The sequence below is a fragment of the Epinephelus fuscoguttatus genome, linkage group LG6 (genome assembly GCF_011397635.1).
Source record: "Epinephelus fuscoguttatus linkage group LG6, E.fuscoguttatus.final_Chr_v1".
In the NCBI taxonomy this organism is placed as follows: Eukaryota; Metazoa; Chordata; class Actinopteri; order Perciformes; family Serranidae; genus Epinephelus; species Epinephelus fuscoguttatus.
This window is the reverse complement of record NC_064757.1, coordinates 6,373,295-6,396,894: the sequence shown is the minus strand read 5'-3', so window position 1 is coordinate 6,396,894 and position 23,600 is coordinate 6,373,295. Positions and strand designations below refer to the sequence as shown.

At 39.6% G+C, this 23,600-nt stretch overlaps 1 protein-coding gene across 3 annotated transcripts in view; it reads left to right on the top strand.

Moving 5' to 3' along the window:
• arid3c (AT rich interactive domain 3C (BRIGHT-like)) overlaps positions 1-22,438 on the top strand; it is a 126,966-nt gene extending 104,528 nt beyond the window's left edge. The window contains exons 5-8 of one of the 3 annotated variants that reach the window (XM_049579893.1): positions 4,511-4,755; positions 7,024-7,311; positions 9,698-9,787; positions 12,800-22,438. In XM_049579893.1, the coding sequence (XP_049435850.1) occupies positions 4,511-4,755; positions 7,024-7,311; positions 9,698-9,787; positions 12,800-12,978 (802 nt within the window). In that variant the 3' untranslated portion in view covers positions 12,979-22,438. Of the gene's footprint in view, positions 1-4,510; positions 4,756-7,020; positions 7,312-9,697; positions 9,788-12,799 lie in introns of all 3 variants that reach the window. The other 2 variants (XM_049579892.1, XM_049579894.1) reach the window with 2 other exon arrangements.
• Positions 22,439-23,600: the final 1,162 nt, after the last annotated feature.

Genomic DNA, 23,600 nt, shown 5'->3' with positions numbered 1-23,600 from the left:
AGTGTTGTATGAGAGGTCTTTACATGCCAATCCTTGCTGTGCTTTGTGGTAATTATAGTATTCTACATGGCTTGGCATTTAATCTGGAGTCTCAGTGTTGTTAGATTGCACTATTGCACATTTCAATTCAATTCAATTCAATTCAATTTTATTTATAAAGCCCAATATCACAATTCACAATTTGCCTCACAGGGCTTTACAGCATACGACATCCCTCTGTCCTTTGGACCCTCACAGCAGATAAGGAAAAACTCCCCCAGAAAAAAACTTTAACAGCGGAAAAAAATGGTAGAAACCTCAAGAAGAGCAACTGAGGAGGGATCCCAGACATGCAATAGATGGCGTACAGAACAGATCAACATAATAAATTAACAGTAATCCGCATGACACAATGAGACAGAAAGAGAGAGAGACAGAGAGAGAGACAGAGACAGAGGCAGGACAGATGGTAATGACAGTAGCTTACAACAACATTAATGAAAGTAATAATATTATAATTATAATTAAACGGCTCTTGTGGTACAATATGTTGAGAGTATATATTAATACATGATAGTATACATATGTGACAATAATCATATGTGTATAATGACAGTAGAAGTATGACTAATGATAACAGCAGCAGCAGGAGGCTTCTGGCAGAACCACGGCAGCAGCACAACCACACATGCCACACTATCCAGGCACCGCTGCGATATGAGTTAATCTGAGAGACAGTGGAGCACAAAGGCTCCGGAGAAGAAGCCGAGTTAGTGAAATGCAGTACGGCCGAGTTATCCAGATGCAGTAACAGGACATGAGTGTTAGCAAAGGACAGAGAGAGAGAGAGAGAGAGAGAGAGAGAGAGAGAGAGAGAGAGAGAGAGAGAGAGAAGGAGAGAAGGTGCCCGGTGTATTATAGGGGGGTCCTCCGGCAGACTAGGCCTAAGTCAGCCTAACTAGGGGCTGGTACCGGGCAAGCCTGAGCCAGCCCTAACTATAAGCTTTATCAAAGAGGAAAGTCTTAAGTCTAGTCTTAAATGTGGAGACGGTGTCTGCCTCCTGGACCATAACAGGAAGATGATTCCACAGGAGAGGAGCCTGATAGCTGAAGGCTCTGGCTCCTGATCTACTTTTGGAGACTTTAGGGACCACGAGTAACCCTGCATTCTCAGAGCGCAGTGTTCTGGTGGGATAATATGGCACTATGAGCTCTCTAAGATATGATGGAGCTTGACCATTTAGAGCTTTATAAGTTAACAGTAGGATTTTAAATTCAATTCTGGATTTTAGTGCAGCTATTGCAGAGCAGCTAAAACAACAGAAATATGATCTCGTTTCTTAGTTCCTGTCAGCACACGTGCCGCTGTGTTCTGGATTAGCCGGAGAGTTTTCAAAGACGATTAGAGCTACCTGATAATAGGGAATTACAGTAATCCAGCCTTGAGGTAGCCAAAGTGTGGACCAATTTTTCTGCATCTTTTCGGGTCAGGATAGGCCTAATTTTCGCAATATTACGCAGATGAAAAAATGCAGTCCATGAGGTTTGTTCTAAATGTGAATTAAAAGACAAATCCTGGTCAAATATTACTCCACGGTTTCTTACGGTAGTGCTAGAGGCCAGAGCAATGCCATCTAGAGAAAGTATGTCATCAGATAAAGAGTCTCTGAGTTGTTTGGGGCCAAGATAATTACCAAAGTTGAAGGATGGAAGGTTTGTGCCAGAACATGTATTACTGCCATTGCAGTATATTTGTTTGAATCTGGTCACTGTCTTGAAGCCATTTACAAATTGCACATGGTAATTGCACTTTTTTCAGATGGCAAGAACAACATGCTAATATATATATCAACTGAACTGAACAAGTTTTTATTTTAGATTTTCATATTTGCACTCTTTCCTTTGTACTGCTGCTGCACAGCAGTTTCACTCAAGACAAATGAAGTTCTGTATTATCTTTATCTTAAATAATCCAGCAATTGTGGTTAAGATGCCCTAAAAAGTTTACAACATCATTGACCTTTACAGCATTAATTAAAATTCAATCGTATGACTTGTTATTGATCTTACAATTTTTTCTGATTGCTTAGGCCAGGGGTAGGCAACCTGCAGCTCCAGAGCTGCACGCGGCTCTTTAGCCCCTCTCCAGTGGCTCCCTGTGGCTTTGATAGAAAATTATATGGAAATGAAAGACAGTTACTTTTTTAACATTTTAATTTTCATTTATTGTTGTAGGCTGAAAGTGACTGTTGCATTCTTCAAGTGTAAAAAATGTGTAGCCTATACAACGATTTAAAATATGTATTAACATTTCGTCAACTAAAATGAGCATCATGTATTTGGCCTGGCACCTTTCCTCTAAAAACATCTATAGCAATGGCAACAGTAGTCTGGAATCGTCCTAGATAGGCTAGCTGTGGATTCCAAATCCAAAAACAAGGAAGTCTCAGGGGAAAATAGAGAATGTAATTCAAGATCAAAACTTGAATTTTCAGTTTCAAATTTTATTTTTTCAAGTACAAAACATTTGGCCCCAATGTGGCTCTATAGTAATAATGCTGGGACAAATTTGTTTGCCTACATCAGCAACACTGCAAAGTTAAAGTACCAGATAATCAAAAGTAGCCATCTTGTGCTAAAACATATTAATGAATACTCATTTAGATCTATTAGTAACGCTGATGGGCTAAATTCACCTTAAAAGGCTGTGTTACCTCTATTATGAGGCTCAAATATGTTTTGTGGCTTCACAAGTATAACCTGTAAAAATGTATACATCTCTTACAAAAGCGAACAATTCTTGCAAAACTCTTCAAACTCTTTTTCTTTTTTTTGAGTCAATACAGGACACACAAACCATCATTTGATGGCACAGGAAGCATCAAATACACAGTGACAGTATAAATGAAAAACACCTGTGGCTTTTGCTTTTTCTGTGTGCAGGGCAATAAAGTTTGCAATACAGCTTTCTCATACATGCAGTAAACATATGCACTGCACACACAGCTATCCAAATGTGTAAAGCATAGATGTGTAGTCCAAATGTAGCACACTATCTATATAAAAACAATGGGAAACACTCCTCAAACAACAAAAACATGAACAAAAATATTAATCTTATAACAAAAGAAATAAATGAATAGGCTAAATCTCAAAGACTTAATCTATATCTCTCTGCCCGATATTGGCCTTCATTGTAGTCTGATTGGGCGGAAGTTCGCTGCATAGATCAGCCTCGCATCGGGTGGAACAAGCCACCCGCTGAAGTCCCGCCCTACCACCTCCGGTTGTGTAGCAGTTTTCAACCGTTTTCAGCACGTCCTTTTCTAACTTTTGCGGTGTTTGGTTTTGCGGGGATGTAGCCATTTTTCTGCCATGGTTCGCGTCCTGTAGGCGATATTTTTGTGGGCGTGTTACACCAAAACCTGTTTCCCCCCGCCAATATTTTTGCAAGCGCACCATTGCTGTGGCACCGCCCAGAATGATTGTGATTGGTTGAAAGAAATACAAGCAGCCGGGGCGTTTTTTTCTCTAATCTTAAAGTGAGAGTCGGCCCAGCCAGACCTTTCTTTTCTTGAGAAAGGTCTGCTGAGCGAGACTACCTTCATTGTTATCCAAATGTTTGTCTGTGACCTATTCATAGTGTTTAACCTGTGATTTGTAAATCATCTCACTATCTTAAAGTGTTTTCACGTGTCAGTGTGGAAAAGGCAATCAGCACAATAATGTAGCAATGGAAATGGCAGTGTTTACAGTTTTGCTAGAAGTGTGTTATTACTGTAACACGATTAAAGAGCCATATTTTCAGGAGTAGCAGTGTAGACACACGTGTCAGTGAAAAGTCACAGCCCAGACTCCTCTGACAGTGAACAGATTTGTCTAAATATCATGCAGTGGAAGCAAACGTATTCAGACTTTTAGAGGCTCCTTTATGCTAGTTTCACTTTCAGTCAGGACTTTGGATTAATCATATTAAATTTGAGGTCCTGTTGCTCTCTCTCTTTTCATCCTTCCGCCCCACTGTTCCTCTCTGTGTCTGCCGTCTTCTGTCATAAAAAGCCAAATAGAAACCCAATTAGCTGTATACATGGCAGAGATATCTATGTTTGCAAGGAGAGGTCTGGTTTCTCAAATTTTTTACCCTGATCACTGAACAGTTTTCCCCATTTACATGTCATTTAAGAAATCAGCTTACTGGAGAACACCGACTGTAACTTGGTTACTCAGATGCTGCCATTACAAATGTTGTCTGAAGTGACCCACTTCAGATCCTAATCAGATCCTTTATCTGAGATAGAGTAGTAATTATAATTTGTAAACTGTTCTTGATGGTAGATAAATCAATTTCATTTTTTTCAGGCAAACCCATGATATAATTTACAGTATGCAGTTTGAATGGTCGTGGTTTTATTGTGGGACTGATCGTTTTCCTGCAAAAATCAATTGATTTATTAATGATTGACAATATGTGACAAAATGACACAGTGACAAAAAGCAGAGTAAATGACTTAACTCTTCTTCTTCCCTCTAGGTATATGAAGTACCTCTACCCATATGAATGTGAAAAGCGGGGACTGAGCTCCCCCGGTGAGCTCCAGGCAGCTATCGACAGCAACCGGCGGGAAGGTCGTCGGCAGAGCTACGGCTCCGCCATCTTCAACTACTCTCCTGTGGGAACCCCCACTCTCCTGTCCTCACCAAAGATACATATGTCCCACCTGTCTATGCCCACTCACAACAGTGGCCATATCTCCCACGTGCCTGTGATCAAGAAAGGTAACATAAGACAAGATATAAGATATACAATCTGAAGACATGGCAAAATAAAATAAGACAGTACAACAAAGTCTTAATATTATTTTATCACTATTTACCTCAACCGCAGAGAGAAATATATTTCATAATATTTGAGTAAGAAGCCTCACCATTTTTTGAATTGAATTGAATTTTCAGAATTGTTGTTCTGATCTGCACTGGTTTGCTGTTAACTCTTTCCTCCACGCTTACTCATTGCCTCATCTTTAATGTCCATTTCCACACCATTAATTCATCAGTAACAACAATTTCATGCCATACTCACCACTCTGCTACTCGCCTTGGATTTTTTGGAACCAGAAGTGACCATATTTGAATGAGAGAGTGGGGATAGCCCTGATGCTAGCTGTTAACTTGGTTACCATGGTGCATTTACAGCTATGGTTAATTGTGATACTACTAACATAATTTTAATTTTCATCAGCAAAAAATTGGCTTAAAACTATTAAAACTAGTGGGTCTTTTAGTACAACCAAATTCTGAAAAAACAATCAAGTTCCATTAACTGAAGTAACAACAGGTACAGCTACACCTATACTACTCCTATAATTTGGGGTTACAAAATGGTACATTGTTGCTGACTTGTCAACGGATGGCACGACCTGTCACAAGTGGCCACACCCTTAATCACACATAACTTTAAGCCTCAATAATATTTAAATGGGTGAGTTCAAATAAAAGTGAGCAAGTGTTCATGAATGTTGAAATTAGCTATAGAGACCAAGACCATTTTTTGTACCAGGCTGTAAACGCATTTATTTCTGCTGTAAAGTTGGACATTTTAGTATGGGGGTCTATGAGGATTGACTCAGGCTGTGTCTGAAATCATTCACTTATTCACTGCTCCCTACTCACTAGGGAATTGTTTGTAGAGAACTGTATAGTGAGCCCATCTGCAACCTGAAAAAAAAACCTTTGGACAACACTCAGGTCATATTCACAGTGCCGTTTATTACATCATTGCGGTTGCACAATTAAAATGTTCCATATCAGCGCTGGCTGGTGAACCATCCATAACAAATACCAACACACATATGTGTGATAAAAACTTGAAATTATATCTAGCATATTTTCCCAAATTTTTGTTTGTGTTGTGTTGAGTGTTGTGTGAGATATGCTGCTCTGCTCACATTAAACATAGGCCTTTTAATAACAGTACAGTGTTAGACAGATAAGAGGACAAATGGAATAAGGCTGTGCAAATGTGCATTATATTAAATTTACCACAACATCATTTGCAAATTTTTGAAAATGGCTTTTATTTTAGAATTTAGAATTCATCTTATGGCAAGATAACATGGGCATGGCTAGATTCTGCTTGAGAAAAGTAAGAAATGTTGACTTGACCAACCCATTTACAAACATGAAGTTAAAATTAATCATGATGCAATCGATAGGCCAGACCTGAAATAAATTAAATATTTTTTTGTCCCTCTAAAAGATGATTCATTTCCTCCTTATAAATATCTTTCAAAGGAAAGGCTGCACATGATGCATTACACAAATCACAACATCTTTTTGAGAAACTGTTGCGTGATTACCAGGCCTCTTAAGAAGAAGTTAGTATGTTCACATGTCAGAAATTTATGTCACAATAGCCTCCTTATTTAAATTCATTTATACTCATGCAACTTGTGGGTAGTATGGTCATTTCCCCCTAAAGAGGAAACATCTTGCAGGACTTCCTCATCAGTGACTACTGATTTCCGAGACACACTAACGCACATGAAAAGCATGAGAGCTCTTTGATTACACGTCTTCAAGGAAAAATAGCAGCTGGCTAATCTGTGTAGTGTGCCACGAAGACATTAGCAACGTCCAGAGATCAGTTATGTTTGTTTCAAGTTATTTTAGTGTTGTTAGTGTAGTTAATCTGCAGGGTTAAGATATTAAATATGATCCAATTTTAAAAGTCAACAAATTGAATAACTGACATCTGCCAACATCATCTGTTACTGATGGGTTAACACTGTGCTTGATGTCATCATCAATACAATGCACGTTGTATTACTTTTTGTAGTATAGAATAATTTTAAAGCAACAGTGAGAGCAAAGAAAAAATAAAAAATGTGAAAGTTTACTGCAGAGTATTATCTACATTACCACTCTCATTTAAGGAAAGGTGACAGGAGTCACATAAAGCCTGTTCACATGACTTTTCACTCAAGCATGCAGACGTGTGTTGAGAGATAGATATCACCTTCTCAAGAATATTTTTCCCTCCAGAAGAGCCCATGATGGCCAGCTGCCTGCCCAGCCGTGTAGCCCTCCCCATGTCACCCAGCAGCCATCATGCCGCAGCTGTGGCCGCCCAGGCAGCCGCAGCTCAGGCAGCGGCGGCCGTCCAGGCGGCAGCCCTGGAACAGCTCAGAGAGAAGTTGGAGAGCGGTGAACCGCCAGAGAAGAAGATGATGATGGTGGCAGAGGAGCAGCAGAGGATCATGCAACATGCCCTGCAGCAGAACCTGCTGGCTATGGCCACCCAGCTGCCCCTCAACATCAAACTCAATAACAGAGGTGAGACACACTCAGGAGGTTTTAGTACACTGATATGTGTGGACTTAATATGTTTGTCTGTGCTCTCTTTAGTGTTAGTCTTGATTTTTCTGCATTTGGCCAAGTGGTCAAAGAACATTAGAGACTAGACAGGAGACTTTCCTCTGTGCTGTAACACCATCTAATCTATGTTCCCTCACTTACACCTCAACACTTCATAGGTAAGTTGGCAGCTGGCACCTAGAAGAAGCACTGCGCTGCTGTGCACAGGGATTTACTATTTTTTTGTACTTCATAGGTAACACAGTGTTTATTCATACACAGTCAAGGGATAAGTCTGTTGATATTCAATATTTTGATTACTGTTAACAAATCTCCTGAAAAGACTTAAACCAACAATGAATGTGTCTACTAACCAGTACTGTGTGTGTATCTACAGTCCGATATATCCTCTTCCTCTGTGCCATGGAACTCTATTGTTGTTAAAAACACATCGGTGAAACACACTAGCCCTTTTAGAGACGCTATAAAGTCCCTTCTCTATGCCTCCTTTGCATTTTTACACAGCACCAAACAGTATCGGCATCATCATGCCACTTAAGTGTGTGATTTTAGACAGCATGTCTGCATCTCGGTAGCAAAAGAGGCATGGCAGGTGTGACATGTAACATATGTGTCAGCAGTGCTATATAAACAATGACAATGGAATTAGCTTGGCAATAACAATCAAATACTCACTAGAGCAATAATTGTGAAATTAATCTGCCGCTGAAAATAGTTCCCAGCAAATGCACTGTTTCCTCTTGTTGGATAAATGTTTGATAAAAACTACAGTGAGCAGCTGAGACTTTTTTTTTTTTTTTAAATTACAATATATTTGTGAGTTATGCTGTGGCACACCCCAAAGCAGGGCCAGGGAGCCATGGCCATGGCGAGGGAACATCTGGCTGAAGAATAGCAATCTTTCTGAATGAAAATGGGTGCTCACATAAAGCAACCCCTAGGAAATGTTTTAGGGGGGTGCCACTGGAGGTATGTCTTTGCTAAGAACCAGTGGGCTTAGAGCTATGAGTCACAGACAGAGCCAGGAAGTAAGAAGGTATTTAGAGACAGACTAACACATTGTTGGTTTTGAGCTTTTTATGGGATTTGTTAAAACTAATGCCAGCTTCATCATCATTGGAACCTCACTTAAAGTATCCTTTCACTTGAATTATTACATTTAAATGTGCATCTAATATAAAACAGTGATGTCTGAGATTAAATATGCCCGTTCAGTGTAAACCAGCTTCTATTTATTTATGTTTTTTATTTAACCTTCATTTTAGCAAGAATATTCCAATTAACATGTAGTGACTTTTTTTTTTACAAGAGAATCTTGGCCAAGACAGCAGCATTAAAAATGTAACATACAAGAAACAGGCAACAGATTTAAAACAAACCACCATAATGTCATGTATAATGATTATAATGTATGATTTAAAATCAGGTGTTAGTGTAATGTTGAGGTTGTTAGCTGCCTCCTATCAGACTGAAATGACAGTGTGTCTACCACTGTGGGTGGTGTGTCAAAAACAGGTAATGGCCCTGCCAGTGAGGCTGTCTGAGATCCAGCTGTGAAACGCCTCAACCACTAATGTGCACATAGTTCATCATATAACATGTGTAATTTGAAGCTCAGCTCCATAGATGTTATGAAGAAATAGTTCTTGTTGACCACAGGCAGAATCCAGCTTGTCATGAGTAAAAATGCCCGTCTTGCCGGGCTGTGGCTGCAGCCAGCACGGCTCGTGACAAGCCATAAGTCATATATGACTTAATGATAGAGGCTAAAGGAAGAATAAGGGGCCTATCTGCTCAAGTGTGATATCATTTCTGTCTGCATCACTGCCTCTCTCATATTAGTCATAATAGCGGGCTTTGCACTTGATACGTGATGGAAAAATGAGTGAGAATCTTTCTCAGGTTAATTCCCACGCTGGTCGTCTGGCTTTGGCCCTCACATATAAACACTGTCATTTAAAGATTACACCCAAACACTATTATTTGTCTCCACCCAGATGCACTTAGATGGATAAATTTGTGTTTACAGATGGTTTGATATCACAGCAGCCCACTGAGATTACTTAAGACATTTCAGTTCCTTCAGTACAGTCACATTTATTCAGAGAAGTTGTCCAAGTGTGTGCTGCTATAGGATTCATCTATAACTGACATTTACAAATGGTTGTAACATCTTTTGACAGTTCTTTCTCCCCAGAACTCTTTAATAAAGCTCTCCTTATCCTGTCACTCTCTGAATTATCACCAATACTCCAGCGGGCGCTCCTCTTGCTTCTTCTGTTCCCTTTCTAAATGCTCATATTGAGTTTTTCTCTCTCTCGTTCTCTGCCTCCTCTCTTGACAGATGATAGACAAGAGACCGCATTGAACCTGTCTACCAACGGCATTAGCAGCATCAACATGTCAATAGAAATAAATGGAGTTGTCTACACAGGTAAATAGAGGGGCCGTTTGCTGATGTAATTGCAGGCAGGAAATTCAATAAGTTATAGCAGCACCCTGGTGCTTAGTCCTCTACGCAATTTGATGTCTTTGCTATAAAATCCATCGTAATGAAGTGGCAGTCCAATAGAGTTAAAAAAGTTAAATATCTCAAAATTGGGCCTGTGGATTTGAGGTCGATGGGGCTTATTGTCTTATGTGCTTGCCTGGAGCGTGTGTGTGTGTGTGTGTGTGTGTGTGTGTGTGCATGTGTGTGTGTGTGTGTGTGTGTGTGTGTGTAGCTTGTGTCTTGAGGTAATTACTGCCTCTCTGCTTTAACATAGGCCATTCATGTCACTATATAAGCCTGGTGGCCGTCACATCATATCTGAGCCAGTGTTCAACAGCCAGAGTTGACTTGAACCTGCTCATTCTGCCACCAGCTGTCCTCATGTTTGAGTCTGTGGATGAGTATGCTGAAATATAACTGTTGACAGAAATTTGCATAGACCGAATCACTGTTACATAGCGCTAACAACAACAGTCACTTCTTGGTAGACAACTGGCAATTGATTTCAAATGCAGAGAGATGTTAAATTAGCCAACTTGTTTTTTTCTATTGTCATTTTCAGTCAGAACTCTAATGTATAGTTAAACTTTTTTAATGTACTGTGTTGGCTTGCTTTCATCTTTGATAAATCAAATCAGAGTCCTGCACGGGTCCATTTTTTAAAACCCACACCCGCCCCTACTCGCAAAGCTCAGTACCAGACCCTACCTGTTACCCGTTGTTATGTCTAGATCAAAGCTGCACCCGCCTGCACCCATTAATGAAAGTCCCGAGACCTGTCCTTCCCCCCTATATAAAACACACACAAGCTACAGTCACATGCATTAAGCTGGGTTCTCCGTTCTTGAATTACAAATCCAGCAGAGGAAAAGTCTCTTTTACTGGCTGCACTGACAATAGTGATTTAGATATCAAAATATTATACATATACTGTGTATCTTTTTCATTTGTTTTATTCTGAATACTAAAAAATACGCTGCCAGCACACTTGTAGTTATATACTTTTTTTACCCGATACGTAGTATTCAGAGGGTTACCTGTCGGGTACCGGTGCAGGTCTCTGAACCAAATCTACTGGCATGGAAGCTAAGCAATGTACTGCTGTGGAGGGGGCTGCAGTAAACGTATTTTAGCCACACAAAAAAATACAGTACGCTATATTTGAATATTTGCTCCACTTTACCTTACTACACACTAAACAATCTAGGCTGCAGTAGACCAGTAAAGTTTTGTGGCTTTGATATAATGGCTTCAGTTCCCCATTTGAAAGGGCTGTCTAACAGTAAGGTAAAGCAGTTAAAATATTCTAAATTTAGCATATGCTTAAACCGAAATTGATGTTTTCAGTAGACACATCAATATCGGTGGATAGATGATTTTATGCATATGACACAAGGATTTTCTACCTGGAAGTTACTATAAATAAACATTGTGATTCGGTCTATACATTTCACAACTGGTGTAGTCATGTGTTTTTTCAGCAAACTCATCTCAGTGTCCCTGGGTCAGATAAGCTGTTTGCAACAGAAGAGTTTTTGATATTACCACTGGGAGGAAATTTTCTAATCTTACACATAGTGACTTCAAAGAGCAATTTAAAACATAAACCATTTCTTGGAGTTAGTAAATTCTATATACAGTCACTTCATCATACTTAACACTGATTCTGGTCCAGCCAGTTTATTGCCTTTTCACACAGAAAATCTGTCATTCCTGTTGTCTAAATGAAAAAAAAAAAGAGAAAAATTGCAATATGGCCTTCCACACCTCCAAAGTGCAAGGCAATGTCCTGTTGACTCTCACTGTATCTGAAATCACAAACTATGTACTGCATATCCAATATGTGTACTATAATTTAACATACTTTTGTGTGAATAAACAATAGTACTGTATGTAGATTTTTGGTCACATTGAGCTGTAATTACCATGTCCCTTTCTGAGAGCCTCCTTGCCTGTCGAAGATGCGTAACCATGATAACCCATGCCATCTTCAGCTCTATCAGCAATTTAAAGTAATTTAAAAAACTTAAATTGAACAGTTATTGTTGTTTCAGAACTGTCTTGATTGCTCTCTGTGACCATTGTTGTACTGCATTGCACTGTGGGATATTTATGCCATTGTAGTGGTCAGTGTTTGCATACTGTAATATTTCACCAGAATTAGTATGCAGTTTACATACTATTGGTTTCATGCCAAGATTTCAGCCATACTGAACATCTTGCATATGTTCATGTACTGTACCTTGTAGCATGTTTGTATGGGATTTTGGATGCAGCCTTTTATCTGAAGAGATGAGTTTTGTTTTTTCTGCCACAGACTGTGGAAAGTCTAGATACTGCATACAGTCTCTGGAGTTCTTCCAGAATTCATGGAACCATGCTCTCAAATGTAACTCTCATTTGGAGTAGCAATTTCAAAAGACCTCGACTGACATTATTTCGAGCACAGTTATTTGTGTGTGAAACAGCAGGAAACGCTGACACACAGCAGTACTAATTAAAAGTGAGACTGAAATGCATCCTGTTCAGACAGGTTAGATTAAGCAATGCTGGAACAATATCACACCTGCGAGGAAGTGGGAACGTCAGTGGTTGTCAGGGGTAACCACAGGATAGGGTCCTGTTTTTCTTTTGTTTTTTTTTGTGACAAAAGTGTTAAATTGCTCTTGAAGTTCTATTAATTTATGAAATGTCTGCGCTGTACAACTGTAAAACTTAAAACACATGAAAAGCAGACCGAGTGGATTAATTTACTCTCATTCAATTCTCCATACATAGGGTTTCTTCCCACACTGTTTTTAAGGTATGACAAAGATAATGGTGGGCAGTACCGTGATGCCATTTCTAGTAAACAGGCTAAAGATACATAAAAAACAGTGGCATGGTCCTTTAAGAACTGAAACCATGGACAGTGTGGAGTACGAGGCTGACATAGACTTGATGTGTGCTCTTCAGGTGTCCTGTTTGCTCGGCAGTCGGCCATAGCGGCGATGACGGGACACCGTGGGAAACACAGCAACTGTCAGACTCAGGGAAAGACCAGTCCCACACAGTTCCAGCCCTCCTGCTCCTCCTCCTCTTCCTCGTCCTCATCCTCTTCCTCACTCCATGGACACAGAAACTCCTCCCCCTGAGTTTCCTGTCCCTCCTCACCTCCTCTTCCTCCTTCCATTGCACCAGGAAGGAGATCCATTCTGTTAAAGACACCGAGCAGTTGGAGACATGATCATCAGACAAATCCCAGTTGTTTTAAAAGGCGGCTTTCGCTCCATCCACTCCATCAGATTCCTTTAAGGTCAGCTAACAACAGATTACAAAGCAGCAAACATATGTACAGGCAAGAAATCTTCCAGTCCCCCTTTCCCCCACTCTCCCTGTTCTGAATTAACAGCGTGTTTCAAGGACATTTAACCTTTGTGTGTTACCTTTGTCCTTCAAGTCGTCAAAGACATCTGTGCAGTGTGGAACACTTCAAAAGCATGGTTGCCCATCAGTTTGAGGTGCAGCCTGGATGAAGCCAAATGAAGACTCCCTCTTGTGCACCATTTCAATCAAAAGATGAGGCCACTAAACAGCAAGACCTTACAGCTGTTTATGCTGACCTCAGAAACTCACTGCTTACAGCTGATACCAAAGAAGAGAACAAATCTAAACTGGTTTAACACGTCCAGCATTTACAGTAAGCCTTAGCAGTAATGATCAAAACTGAGGAATATTGCAAAAATACCAACAGACCTAGCACATCCAGAGTGGAAATCATCATGTATTCTGTAGAGAGGCTGTCCAGACTCCTTAATAGTATGGTCTCATGTTCAATTTGACAGTTGGTTAATGATGTTTCAACATATAGCCAACAAGGCTAGAAAGAGTGATGTGTGTGTACATCCACACAGTTACATTATATGTGGATAATGAGAGGAGTTTACTGACTGAGTCTCTTCTTTTGAACACAGTCAGCTCAGTCCACAGACAATCAGCAACATGTTAGCTAACTAGTGAACAGGCTGATGGAACCCAGCATACAAGGTTTTAGTTAACACACAGTTCTGTACACTAGTAACAAACACTATGTCCCAATCCCATATTGTAAAACTAATACTATACATATACACCGATGAGCCAAAACATTAAAACCACTGACAGGTGCCATAAACAACATTGATCATCTTGTTACAGTGCAATGTTCTGTTGGGAACCCGGTGAGGATCGTGACAAAGAGCTCAAGGTGAAAACCTGGCCTCCAAATTCCCTGTATCCCCATCTGATCAAACATCTGTGGAATGTACTTGTACCCTACCTCACAACCCACAGGACTCAAAAGATCTGATGGTAACTCCCCAATGCCAGGCCCCAAAGGACACCCTCTAGAGGTCCTGTGTCCATGCCTTGACAGGTCAGAGCCAAGTTCGGTCCAAGAAGGACCCACCATGGATCAGGGGTACCTCTGCGGTACCAGCACATCCCTCAAATGTTTGATCAGATCAGGATCTGAGGTATTTGGAGGCCAGGTCGACACCTTGAGCTCTTTGTCCTGGTCCTCTGGTCATTCTTGAGCAGTTTTTGTGGAGTGGCGTGTCACATTGTCCTGCAGGGGGGTTCACTGCCTTCGACAACTGCCATTGCCACGAGGGGGTTTATTTTGCAACGGCGTTCAGGTGGTTGGAGCATGTCAAGTAGCATCCACATGAATGCCTGGACCAAAGGTTTCCCAGCAGAACATTGCACTGTAACAAGAGGATCAATGTTATGGACTTCACCCACCAGTGTTTTTAATGTTTTGGCTGATCTGTGTATATGTTATCTGGATCAGATTAGACTGTTTGGTGGTCCTGGGCTAAAATCATACAGAGTGCTCCAGGGATGACAGTTTTCTGAAGGCCTATGCAGAGATTAGCATCGCCCTGGTTCCCTCGACAGAATATAAGCTCTGTGACCAAACAAAAGTGTATGATACTAGCAAATTGTGTTTAGCAAGATAATCTTCCCAAATGAACACCACTTTTTATGATTTTTGAAGAGTAAATGCAATTGCCAGAAGTAAAAAGCTTGACGTTAGACCCTAAACGAACTTCACTACGGTTATATGGCTTAATGTCGCAACCACAACGAGGCTGTACATCTGTGTTGGATGTGATGACATTCGGTAGTCTCATTTAGCCTCTTGTTAGCAACCACCTTTTTAAAGACACATGAAAGCTTCAGAATTCATGAAGGAGGTATTTACTGACATATTTTATGTCGTAGAACAAAACCTGAAAGTCTCTTTTTTCAGGCATCTAACCAAAAAAATTCAAAAAACCTGAAGACGAGGGAATCAGGAGTGCTAAAATGCTAACTGATTTCTGGGTTTTAGGACTCATCCCTGCACCGCTCTATTCAGGAGCCACTTAAGGGAACTTAAACTGCATTCACATGAACGGTAGACAGCAAACAACAGCAAGACAGTAAAATTAAGTGAAACTGTTAAAGAATATCGGCAGTGGTAATGTCAGACAGCATTTCTGTCCGGAGTTAAAATATTTGAGCTTTTTTCCATCCTTCACAACAGAATTTATAACCAATTTATAGCCAGACTCACAAGAGGAGAAAACATGGCTCAGCTCTGCATTTACTGGACATTACTATAATAATTACATAAAATCATAGACATGAAATAACTATATTTAATACATTTTATTCCATTCTTTGTAAGCAATACAGCATCAGGATCGCAACATATCATCGTGCATGTTTTGTTTTACTGTCCTGCGACTCCCTCAGGCTGACTCAGAGGGTGTTGTCCGTCTGCTGTCCACTGATTTTATGTAAACGCAGCATTAGCATTACAGCATTTTTTTCTTTATAGTGCTTTAGTTGCCACACAGATAACCTGGAGCCTCTGAGGTTGCTGGTCACTGGGGCAGTTGCCAGCTCTGCCCCACTAAAACACACAAGAAGTTGAAGAAAATGAGGAAATGCACATTTGCAGAGTGAATGAATCTGAGCTCAGAACACCATTAGACATTTCAAATTAGAAAATGTCACCAAAGATTTATTACTTACACCACCAACCAAAAGTTTTCTGCATCTCTCCAGATATAGACGTACATATTTTAAGAACTTGATACCAGACACCACGTACAAAAAAAGAAAGGTTTTATAGGTCCTGGTAAGACATTACAAATACTACATTTTTGTGGTTTGACTTTTTTTTTCTTAAAACAATATAATAATTGACCCTCAACAGTTTACTACAGATCTCTTTTGTAACAGTGGTCTATCAGGAAAATGCTTTTTGGGCTGCATTTGTTAATGCAGTACTGACAAATTGCAAGCAGGGCTTCTTGCCCAACATATATGTTATGTTGTGTATTGCAGTTAGGAACATCTTAGGAACTCTTTCACACAGTTAGGATGAGTTTATAATATGCATTTGGGACACACTTAGCTGGTGTACTAATCAGATGTATTGTCAACAACCATGATAGTTAGCTGACCATCATTAGCTGAACAGAAGGCTGCTCACAACATAAATATAATCTTTATCCCCCTAGGTTCTCTTCTGCTGTGATCATAAAATAAATGGCGCTTGATATTTATATGAGATATTCCTGATCACAAGAATATGTCATTTGGCCATAGAATAATTTTTTTTTCTAAGAGAGATCACAAAATACCAAACCAAAAACTAGTTTTGAAACAAACTTGTTAGTCACAGAAAATCTTTGTCATGATGACAAGAAAAGAACATTTTCAAAATCCCGTCCTCTCTGCCTTCCAGAGTGTACAGAGATGGTGACAGTGTAAATTGATGTGATGGCAAGCATTGTTCCCATCCAGTGCTTTCCTCATTCATTACAGTAAATATTGCAATCGACATCATTGCTCCACAGTTGTGGTCGTGTTCAGAAACACTTACAAAAATGTCTGCTGAGGCTGAATGCGGTGGAGCTGCAGCACATGAGATTGCATTATTCTTTGAAGAAATCTTCTGCAACGCACATTGACTAAAGCCAGAACCACAAGCATGGAGAAAATAATCAGTGGTGTTTGTTAACATAAGAGAGAAGCACAAAGCTGATGTGACAGAGCACTGGGAAGAAATGAATCATGAGAGTTCTCCTATGGCATTGCATTCATTATAGGAATGACAGAGTAGAGCACTTCAGCCTGTAGGCAGCGAGTTATCAGAAATAAAGGAGGTGACAACAGGACATACAGAGATATGTAGTCCGTAGGAAACTGTCATCAGTCACTCAGTAGTTTTATATTGTGAATAGAGTCCAGGTTTCTTTTTTTTTTAGAGATGCACTTGTGTCTAACATCACGGAGCTTCTTCCTCCCTCTCTCTCTCTTTCTTTCTTTCTTTGTTTCTTTCTTTCTTTACATCTTTCTTTCTCAGTTTTCATAAAGATATCAAAATATTTTCTTTATTGTGAAGGGAAATGGGAACCAGTTTGAAGATATGTGGGTTTTTATTAAGTCTGTAAAAGCATTTCATTACAGATTTTATTTATTATGTTTTATATTCCTGCAAATGTTGCATTTAGCTCCACCACTTTGTTTGCAAACCCTTTTAAAGAGTCTTCTTGAATGCAGATACCTCACCAATCTACCTGTATATAGTCATAGTAATGTATGAATACAAGATATACCTCATAAATTTCATTTATTTTTTATTGTACAGCCACCTGAAAACCAATGTTTTACTGCAACAGATCACTGGATTTTTTTTTCTCTTTTTTCATATTTTGTATGATTATACCAAAGAAGGGAATATTTTATTGACACACATCTACCTCATTTGTTATAGACTGTGCCAACAAGCATGTCCACAATCTTAATTGCCAGTGTATTCATGGTGTTTCATATCCATATATTTGTGTGAACACAAAATGCTTTTCAGTCCAAAAAAAAGGCAACAATCGATTAGAGCAGGGGCGTAGGACAATGGGGGGAAGTGCAGGGCTCTCATGTGAGGGGGGCCCACCATGAAGGGATAGGTGTGGATGTGGGCCTATGTACAGGGTCCAGGATATTGTGGATATTGTGCTACGCCCCTGGATTAGACTAAAGAATTAAGCAACATGTTCAAAGTGCTTTTAATGTTGGGTGTTGTGCCGGCGCAACAAAACAGCCTTTTGTGAAACACAGCAGGGACACTTGTCAAAACAAATCCAATCTGCATGAAAACCTGGATATACAGTAAAAGGAAGACAGCACCATGTAACAATGAATGGCACAGATTTGATATTGTCCCATCAGCACCTGTAAAATATGACAAGCCCACTTCTGTCATGGTTTGCACTTCAGGTCAAGAAAAAAACTGCTATTTTTTGGTCCCAGCTCCCAGCTCTCAACTTGTCAGGTTACAAACTAATTTATTTTTTGGTTGAAATGGTCTGTATAGTTCAACAGTAGGTGCGGGAACCAGAGCCTAGGGTTGCAGCAGTATACCAGTTTCAAGGTATATCATGATATGAAAATTGATGGGTATCACACTGTCAATATCTCCTTATCAATGAACTGAAAGTTTTTACACACACTTCCATTAGAAAAATAGCTTAAAGTTTCAATTATAGTAATAAAACATTTGTTCAATCAAAAAGCCATTTTCAGTCCTTTAAGGGTCATTCTGACAGATAATAATAATTCTGTAATACTGTGGTACTGTGAAACCGCAATACTTGCTGAACGTAGCAACCCAACCAGAGTCCGTTTGGAGCAGAACCCATTCCATGTTGGTTGAAAAGAGCTATAAGTGGACCTTTGAGCTGAGACTATACTGTCACACATATTGTCCCTGGAGTCAAGATTAGAACCCAGCAGAGAAATGGATGGGCTAATGTATCAGCCAATATTAACTAACAGCCCATTGTATCATGGCGGCTGATGATTGTCTGTTTTCTGGAACAAACAATAGTCTTTAGAACCCACAGGTGCACATAGACACATGACCACACATTACTACAGAATACTGCAGGTATTTCTTACCAGGAAAGGGGGCTTGGCATTGTGTGTTAGCATTATGAAAACAACGTCAGTGCAAAGTCTATTATAAACAGCTGCAGTTTGGTTAGGTTTAGGAAAAGAAAAACACTTGGTTAGTTTTTAGGGAACAAAAAAATACTTGGTCAAGTTTAGGAAAAGATTGAGGTTTTGGTTAAAATAACTATGTATGGGATGTAAGTGACTAAACTTGCTTTGCATGGTTATGTCAAGTACCTGCGTAAAGTATTTTGAGTAGTTATGTCAAGTCTGTAAAGTCATGTAGTGATGTTAACCCTGGGCACAAAGCGCGGTCTCCTGGTTGGATTTTCTCACTTTTTATACTTAACAAGTGTATCCACCACAACAGATGATCCTCATTGACTTTGCACTGGCATTGTTTTTGTGTAGTCAGCACCTAATTTTAACACATTTTGTTTCTGCCACCATGTTAAGACTTTGTGTCCATTTTATGTATCCTTTGAGACTGGGCTGGAATTTTGCTGTGGATCTCCATGGTCCTCAGACGACAATACTGATGATCAGGCCAAAATTTCAAAATTTCCTCTTACACGAAACATCAACAAACTGGTTGAAATTAATCCACTGAGCACATTCATGTTACCCAGAAGATAAACACTTGGGATTGTCATGACGCCATGAGCGTTTGTGCACTGCCACCTCTGAGTTGCTGTCTTCCTCTCCTAATCTTGTCATCTTGTTTTTCATGCAGACTTCTCACAGTTCTTGATTTCAGATGCTATGACTAGTTCAGTGTCATGATGACAGTGTAATGCTCCAGGCTGATTACTGGTGATAAAGCTAATAATATATTGTGTGACTGTATGTATAGATGGTGATGTTGAAAATGTACAAACAAAATCTTGCAGCAGAGGACAATCCTCAGCCAATAAGATGAGCTGACTCCTCAGCTGTCAGTTGAGCTGTTGAAGGTGTTTGTGCTTTATAATTCTCATGTTTACTTGAAATGTGTTCTTTAGCAATCAGACAAGTCTGCAGGTCAACACAGCAAAGGTCCAAGGAAACAATCACTTCCTTATACACAAATGTGGTGTTGCATCCTTGAACACTGAAACAACGATATCAGCTAAATGTTAATGGACTTGAATACTTGGGTCTCAAAGCAGCTGGAATAGACAAATGTTTAGCCACCCATAACAGAGTTGCAAAGTGGGAGAAGTTATTCGAAGCACCCAGGGTTCTGGAAGTAAAAGAATAGGAGCTCTTCTAGGCTTGTATAGAGATGAACTCTCCTGGTTAAGTCACCAATATAAAAACAATAACAATTATGTCAGAAAATATTCTTTTTATTAAAAAAAGTCAAAGTTATAAGCCTGGGGACATAAGAATCTAGGGAGATGTGTCAACTACAACTCCTAAAGCCTTTCAATAAGAAGCATCATTAAATATTGGGCTTACAATTCTGTTATGTGTTCGTCACTGAAACTCAACCTTAAAGGAATACTTCACCCACAAAATGACCATTTGTATATCAGTTACTCACCATATGTTGTGCTAAATCCATTATTTTTAAAAAGTGTTTTTCTCCCATGCCTCCACTCTGAACAGACAATCTGAATAAGGTGAACATTTCTCATGAATTGAAGTAAATAGGGACCACATTTAACAACAGCAAAACTATTTCAAGTCTAATTTATCCAGTTGCATGCTCAGTACTTCCCATAGATGCATTTTCACTAAAATTATACAATATATAACAACACTGCAATAGTGAGTGTGTCTGAGTATGTACATGCCATGAACTTAGCTTGAGCAGAGCACGTGTGCTCAGCCACGCTACTCAGCCGGCATGAGACTGTTTGTACTGACATATTTTAAGTCGTAATGTTTTAGTGAAAATGCATGTGCATGTGTATGCAAGTATTGAGCCTATGACTGGATGGATGAAACTTGGATTATCCTGCACGAGTTGTGTGAGAGTTTGTAAAAACATGTTTTGATACAGATTTGCCGTTGTTGAATGTGGACCTCTATCACTTTAATACATAAAGAATGTTCACCTTTGATTCTCCATTCAGAGTGGAGGTATACAAGAAAAATAAAGTTTTCTTCACAAATTCAAGGAAACATGCAGTGAGTAATTGATTGATTGATACAAATGGTAATTTTGGGGGTGAAATGCTCCTTAAAGATTACAATTTTAGATTACACAACCTTTTTTGGAAGACAATGACAAAAATGCTCCCACCAATAGGGCCATCAGGGATAAGGAAAAAAAAAAAAAAAAAAAAATATATATATATATATATATATATATATATATATATATATATATATGGGTATATCTATATATATATAGGTCATTTTTGCAGACAGTGTCAAATGACCTATTTTGTAGTTCAGCTGGGAAAAGACCTTGTTGAATTGGCACCTGATACCATAGCAATAGCAGCTGGTGCCCAGAGGGTAGAGTAGTTTTTACATCCATTTGCCATACCAATCTGTCAACAAAGACAGTTGGCATAATTCAAACTGATGGCTGTAGCATCAACCTGAAGGATAATTCAATTATCAAAGAGACTACTGTGTTTCTGTACTGAGGAACACTGAGGAGATCATTGAAAGAAAACAGATATAAATACAAGCTAGTTCTCCCACTTTACAACTCTTTGTCACATGACTAATGTCCAGCCCCTGTCGGACTGTCTTGGGTCCATAACCCTTATTACCATAAGTGATGGTGAATTATAGACATGTATCATGATCCTGGAACATTTCAGTCACTCAGAGGCTCCCAACATTAAAATTACAAACTTATTTGGTGGTGGTCTCCTTTGAGATATCAGGCACAAAAAAAAAAAAAAAAGACGAGTTATGTCAACAGGGAAAGACATTTTCTGTCGTAGTCAGTACAAAGAAAAAATCAGTCAGTGAATGGGGAATATTGATATTGTATGTATTGACTTTAAAACTTTAGACAAACTCCACAAATCTGAGAAACTCAAATATCCACAAGATGGCTATCCAAGATCGTGATGCACGGTATGATGCTCCTGGATCCAGGCTCATTATGGACGGTGTACGTTTTCTCTCTCCATGATCCAGGTGCTCCTCACAGCACAGTCCTGTCTTATATCCTGTAAATGCAGCACCGGCACAGTCTATTCCTCGGCCCCTCCTCTTGTACATACTGCTGAATAATGCCAATCACTGAACACTTCACATGACTGTGAGGCCACAGCATGGAATCACTGGCATTCTTCTCACCAAAGAGTTTTTCAAGCTGTGACCCTGCTCACTTGATTTTTAGGTCATAACCCTCGGCAGAGCAGATGAGCAAGAGAAAGCGACCGCTCTGCATGCAGAATAAACAAAAAAGGAAAAAAAAAAAAGAACTGACTCATGTAATCAAATAATATGTTGTTTACTTTGTATTATGCTATGCTGGTAGTTTTTAGACACTAATCGCTTTATTAGCTGTGTATGAAGCTTTAAATGTTTCTTTTATTTCCCTTTTGTTCATCTTGGATAAATCCAGTGCATTACGGGAATGCTGGATTGTGGTGCTCAGGGGTTAAAAATGTACAAAAAAGAGGTGAAAGAGATTTTCCTGTTTTGCCATTTGAATTGTAGCGTATTTAGAAATAAAACCATGCTTTTAACTTCAGTGAAACGCTTTGTGCATCATTCTTGTTCATGTCATTATACTGCTGTGACTCCTGATAACACTACACTCCAAGTCAGTGGTTCCCAACTGGTCCAGCCATGGGGTCCATATTTCTCCTTATTCATTAGCTGAAGGTCCACACATCTCAATATGATCAGCATCATACTTACTTGTTGAGCTAGTTTGCTGTCTCTGTCAAGTAGCTGTCCGTTAGTTACTCACTCCACAGCAGGAAACAGCATTTCAAAATAAAAGCTCTTCATCTTCTTCTTCTAACCGCTTCATCCTCTTGAGGGTCGCGGGGGGGCTGGAGCCTATCCCAGCTGACGTTGGGCGAGAGGCAGGGTACACCCTGGACAGGTCGCCAGACTATTGCAGGGCTGACACATAGAGACAAACAACCATTCACGCTCACATTCACACCTATGGACAATTTAGAGTTATCAATTAACCTAGTCCCCAAACTGCATGTCTTTGGACTGTGGGAGGAAGCCGGAGTGCCCGGAGAGAACCCACGCTGACATGGGGAGAACATGCAAACTCCGCACAGAAGGGCTCCCACGCCCGGGATCGAACCGGCAACCCTCTTGCTGTGAGGCAAGAGTGCTAAACACCACACCACTGTGCCGCCCTAATAAAAGCTCTATGCTGGAAATTTACTGTACTCTAAAATAAAGTGTTTTTACAAACTTGACATTTTTATGAGTCACTTGTGGTACAAAAAAAGTTGGATGGTCCCCTCTCTCTGAGAGGTGAGATTTGCACATGTATTTGTTTATTTACAAGGCCCTTACTGGAAAGCTGCCTTCTTACATTAATTCCATGCTAGTTTGGTCCACTGGACCACATTACACTAGAACTAATGACTGGCTTACACTCTACGTCCCTCATGTTCATACAGAGTTTGGAAGAACTGCTTTTGACTTCTTTGTACCATCAACCTGGAACACACTACAAAGCACTTTAAAAATGAATTCATTGTTAACACTTTGTCATTTTAAATCCAAAGTCTCAAACCTTTTAACTTCTGTTTGTACCTGTTTTAAGTTCATTTTGTTATTACTCTGTTTATTAATTGTATTGATATGTTTGTTTTATTGATTGTCCTCTTTTTTGCTCGAAGTCATTGTAAATGAAGGC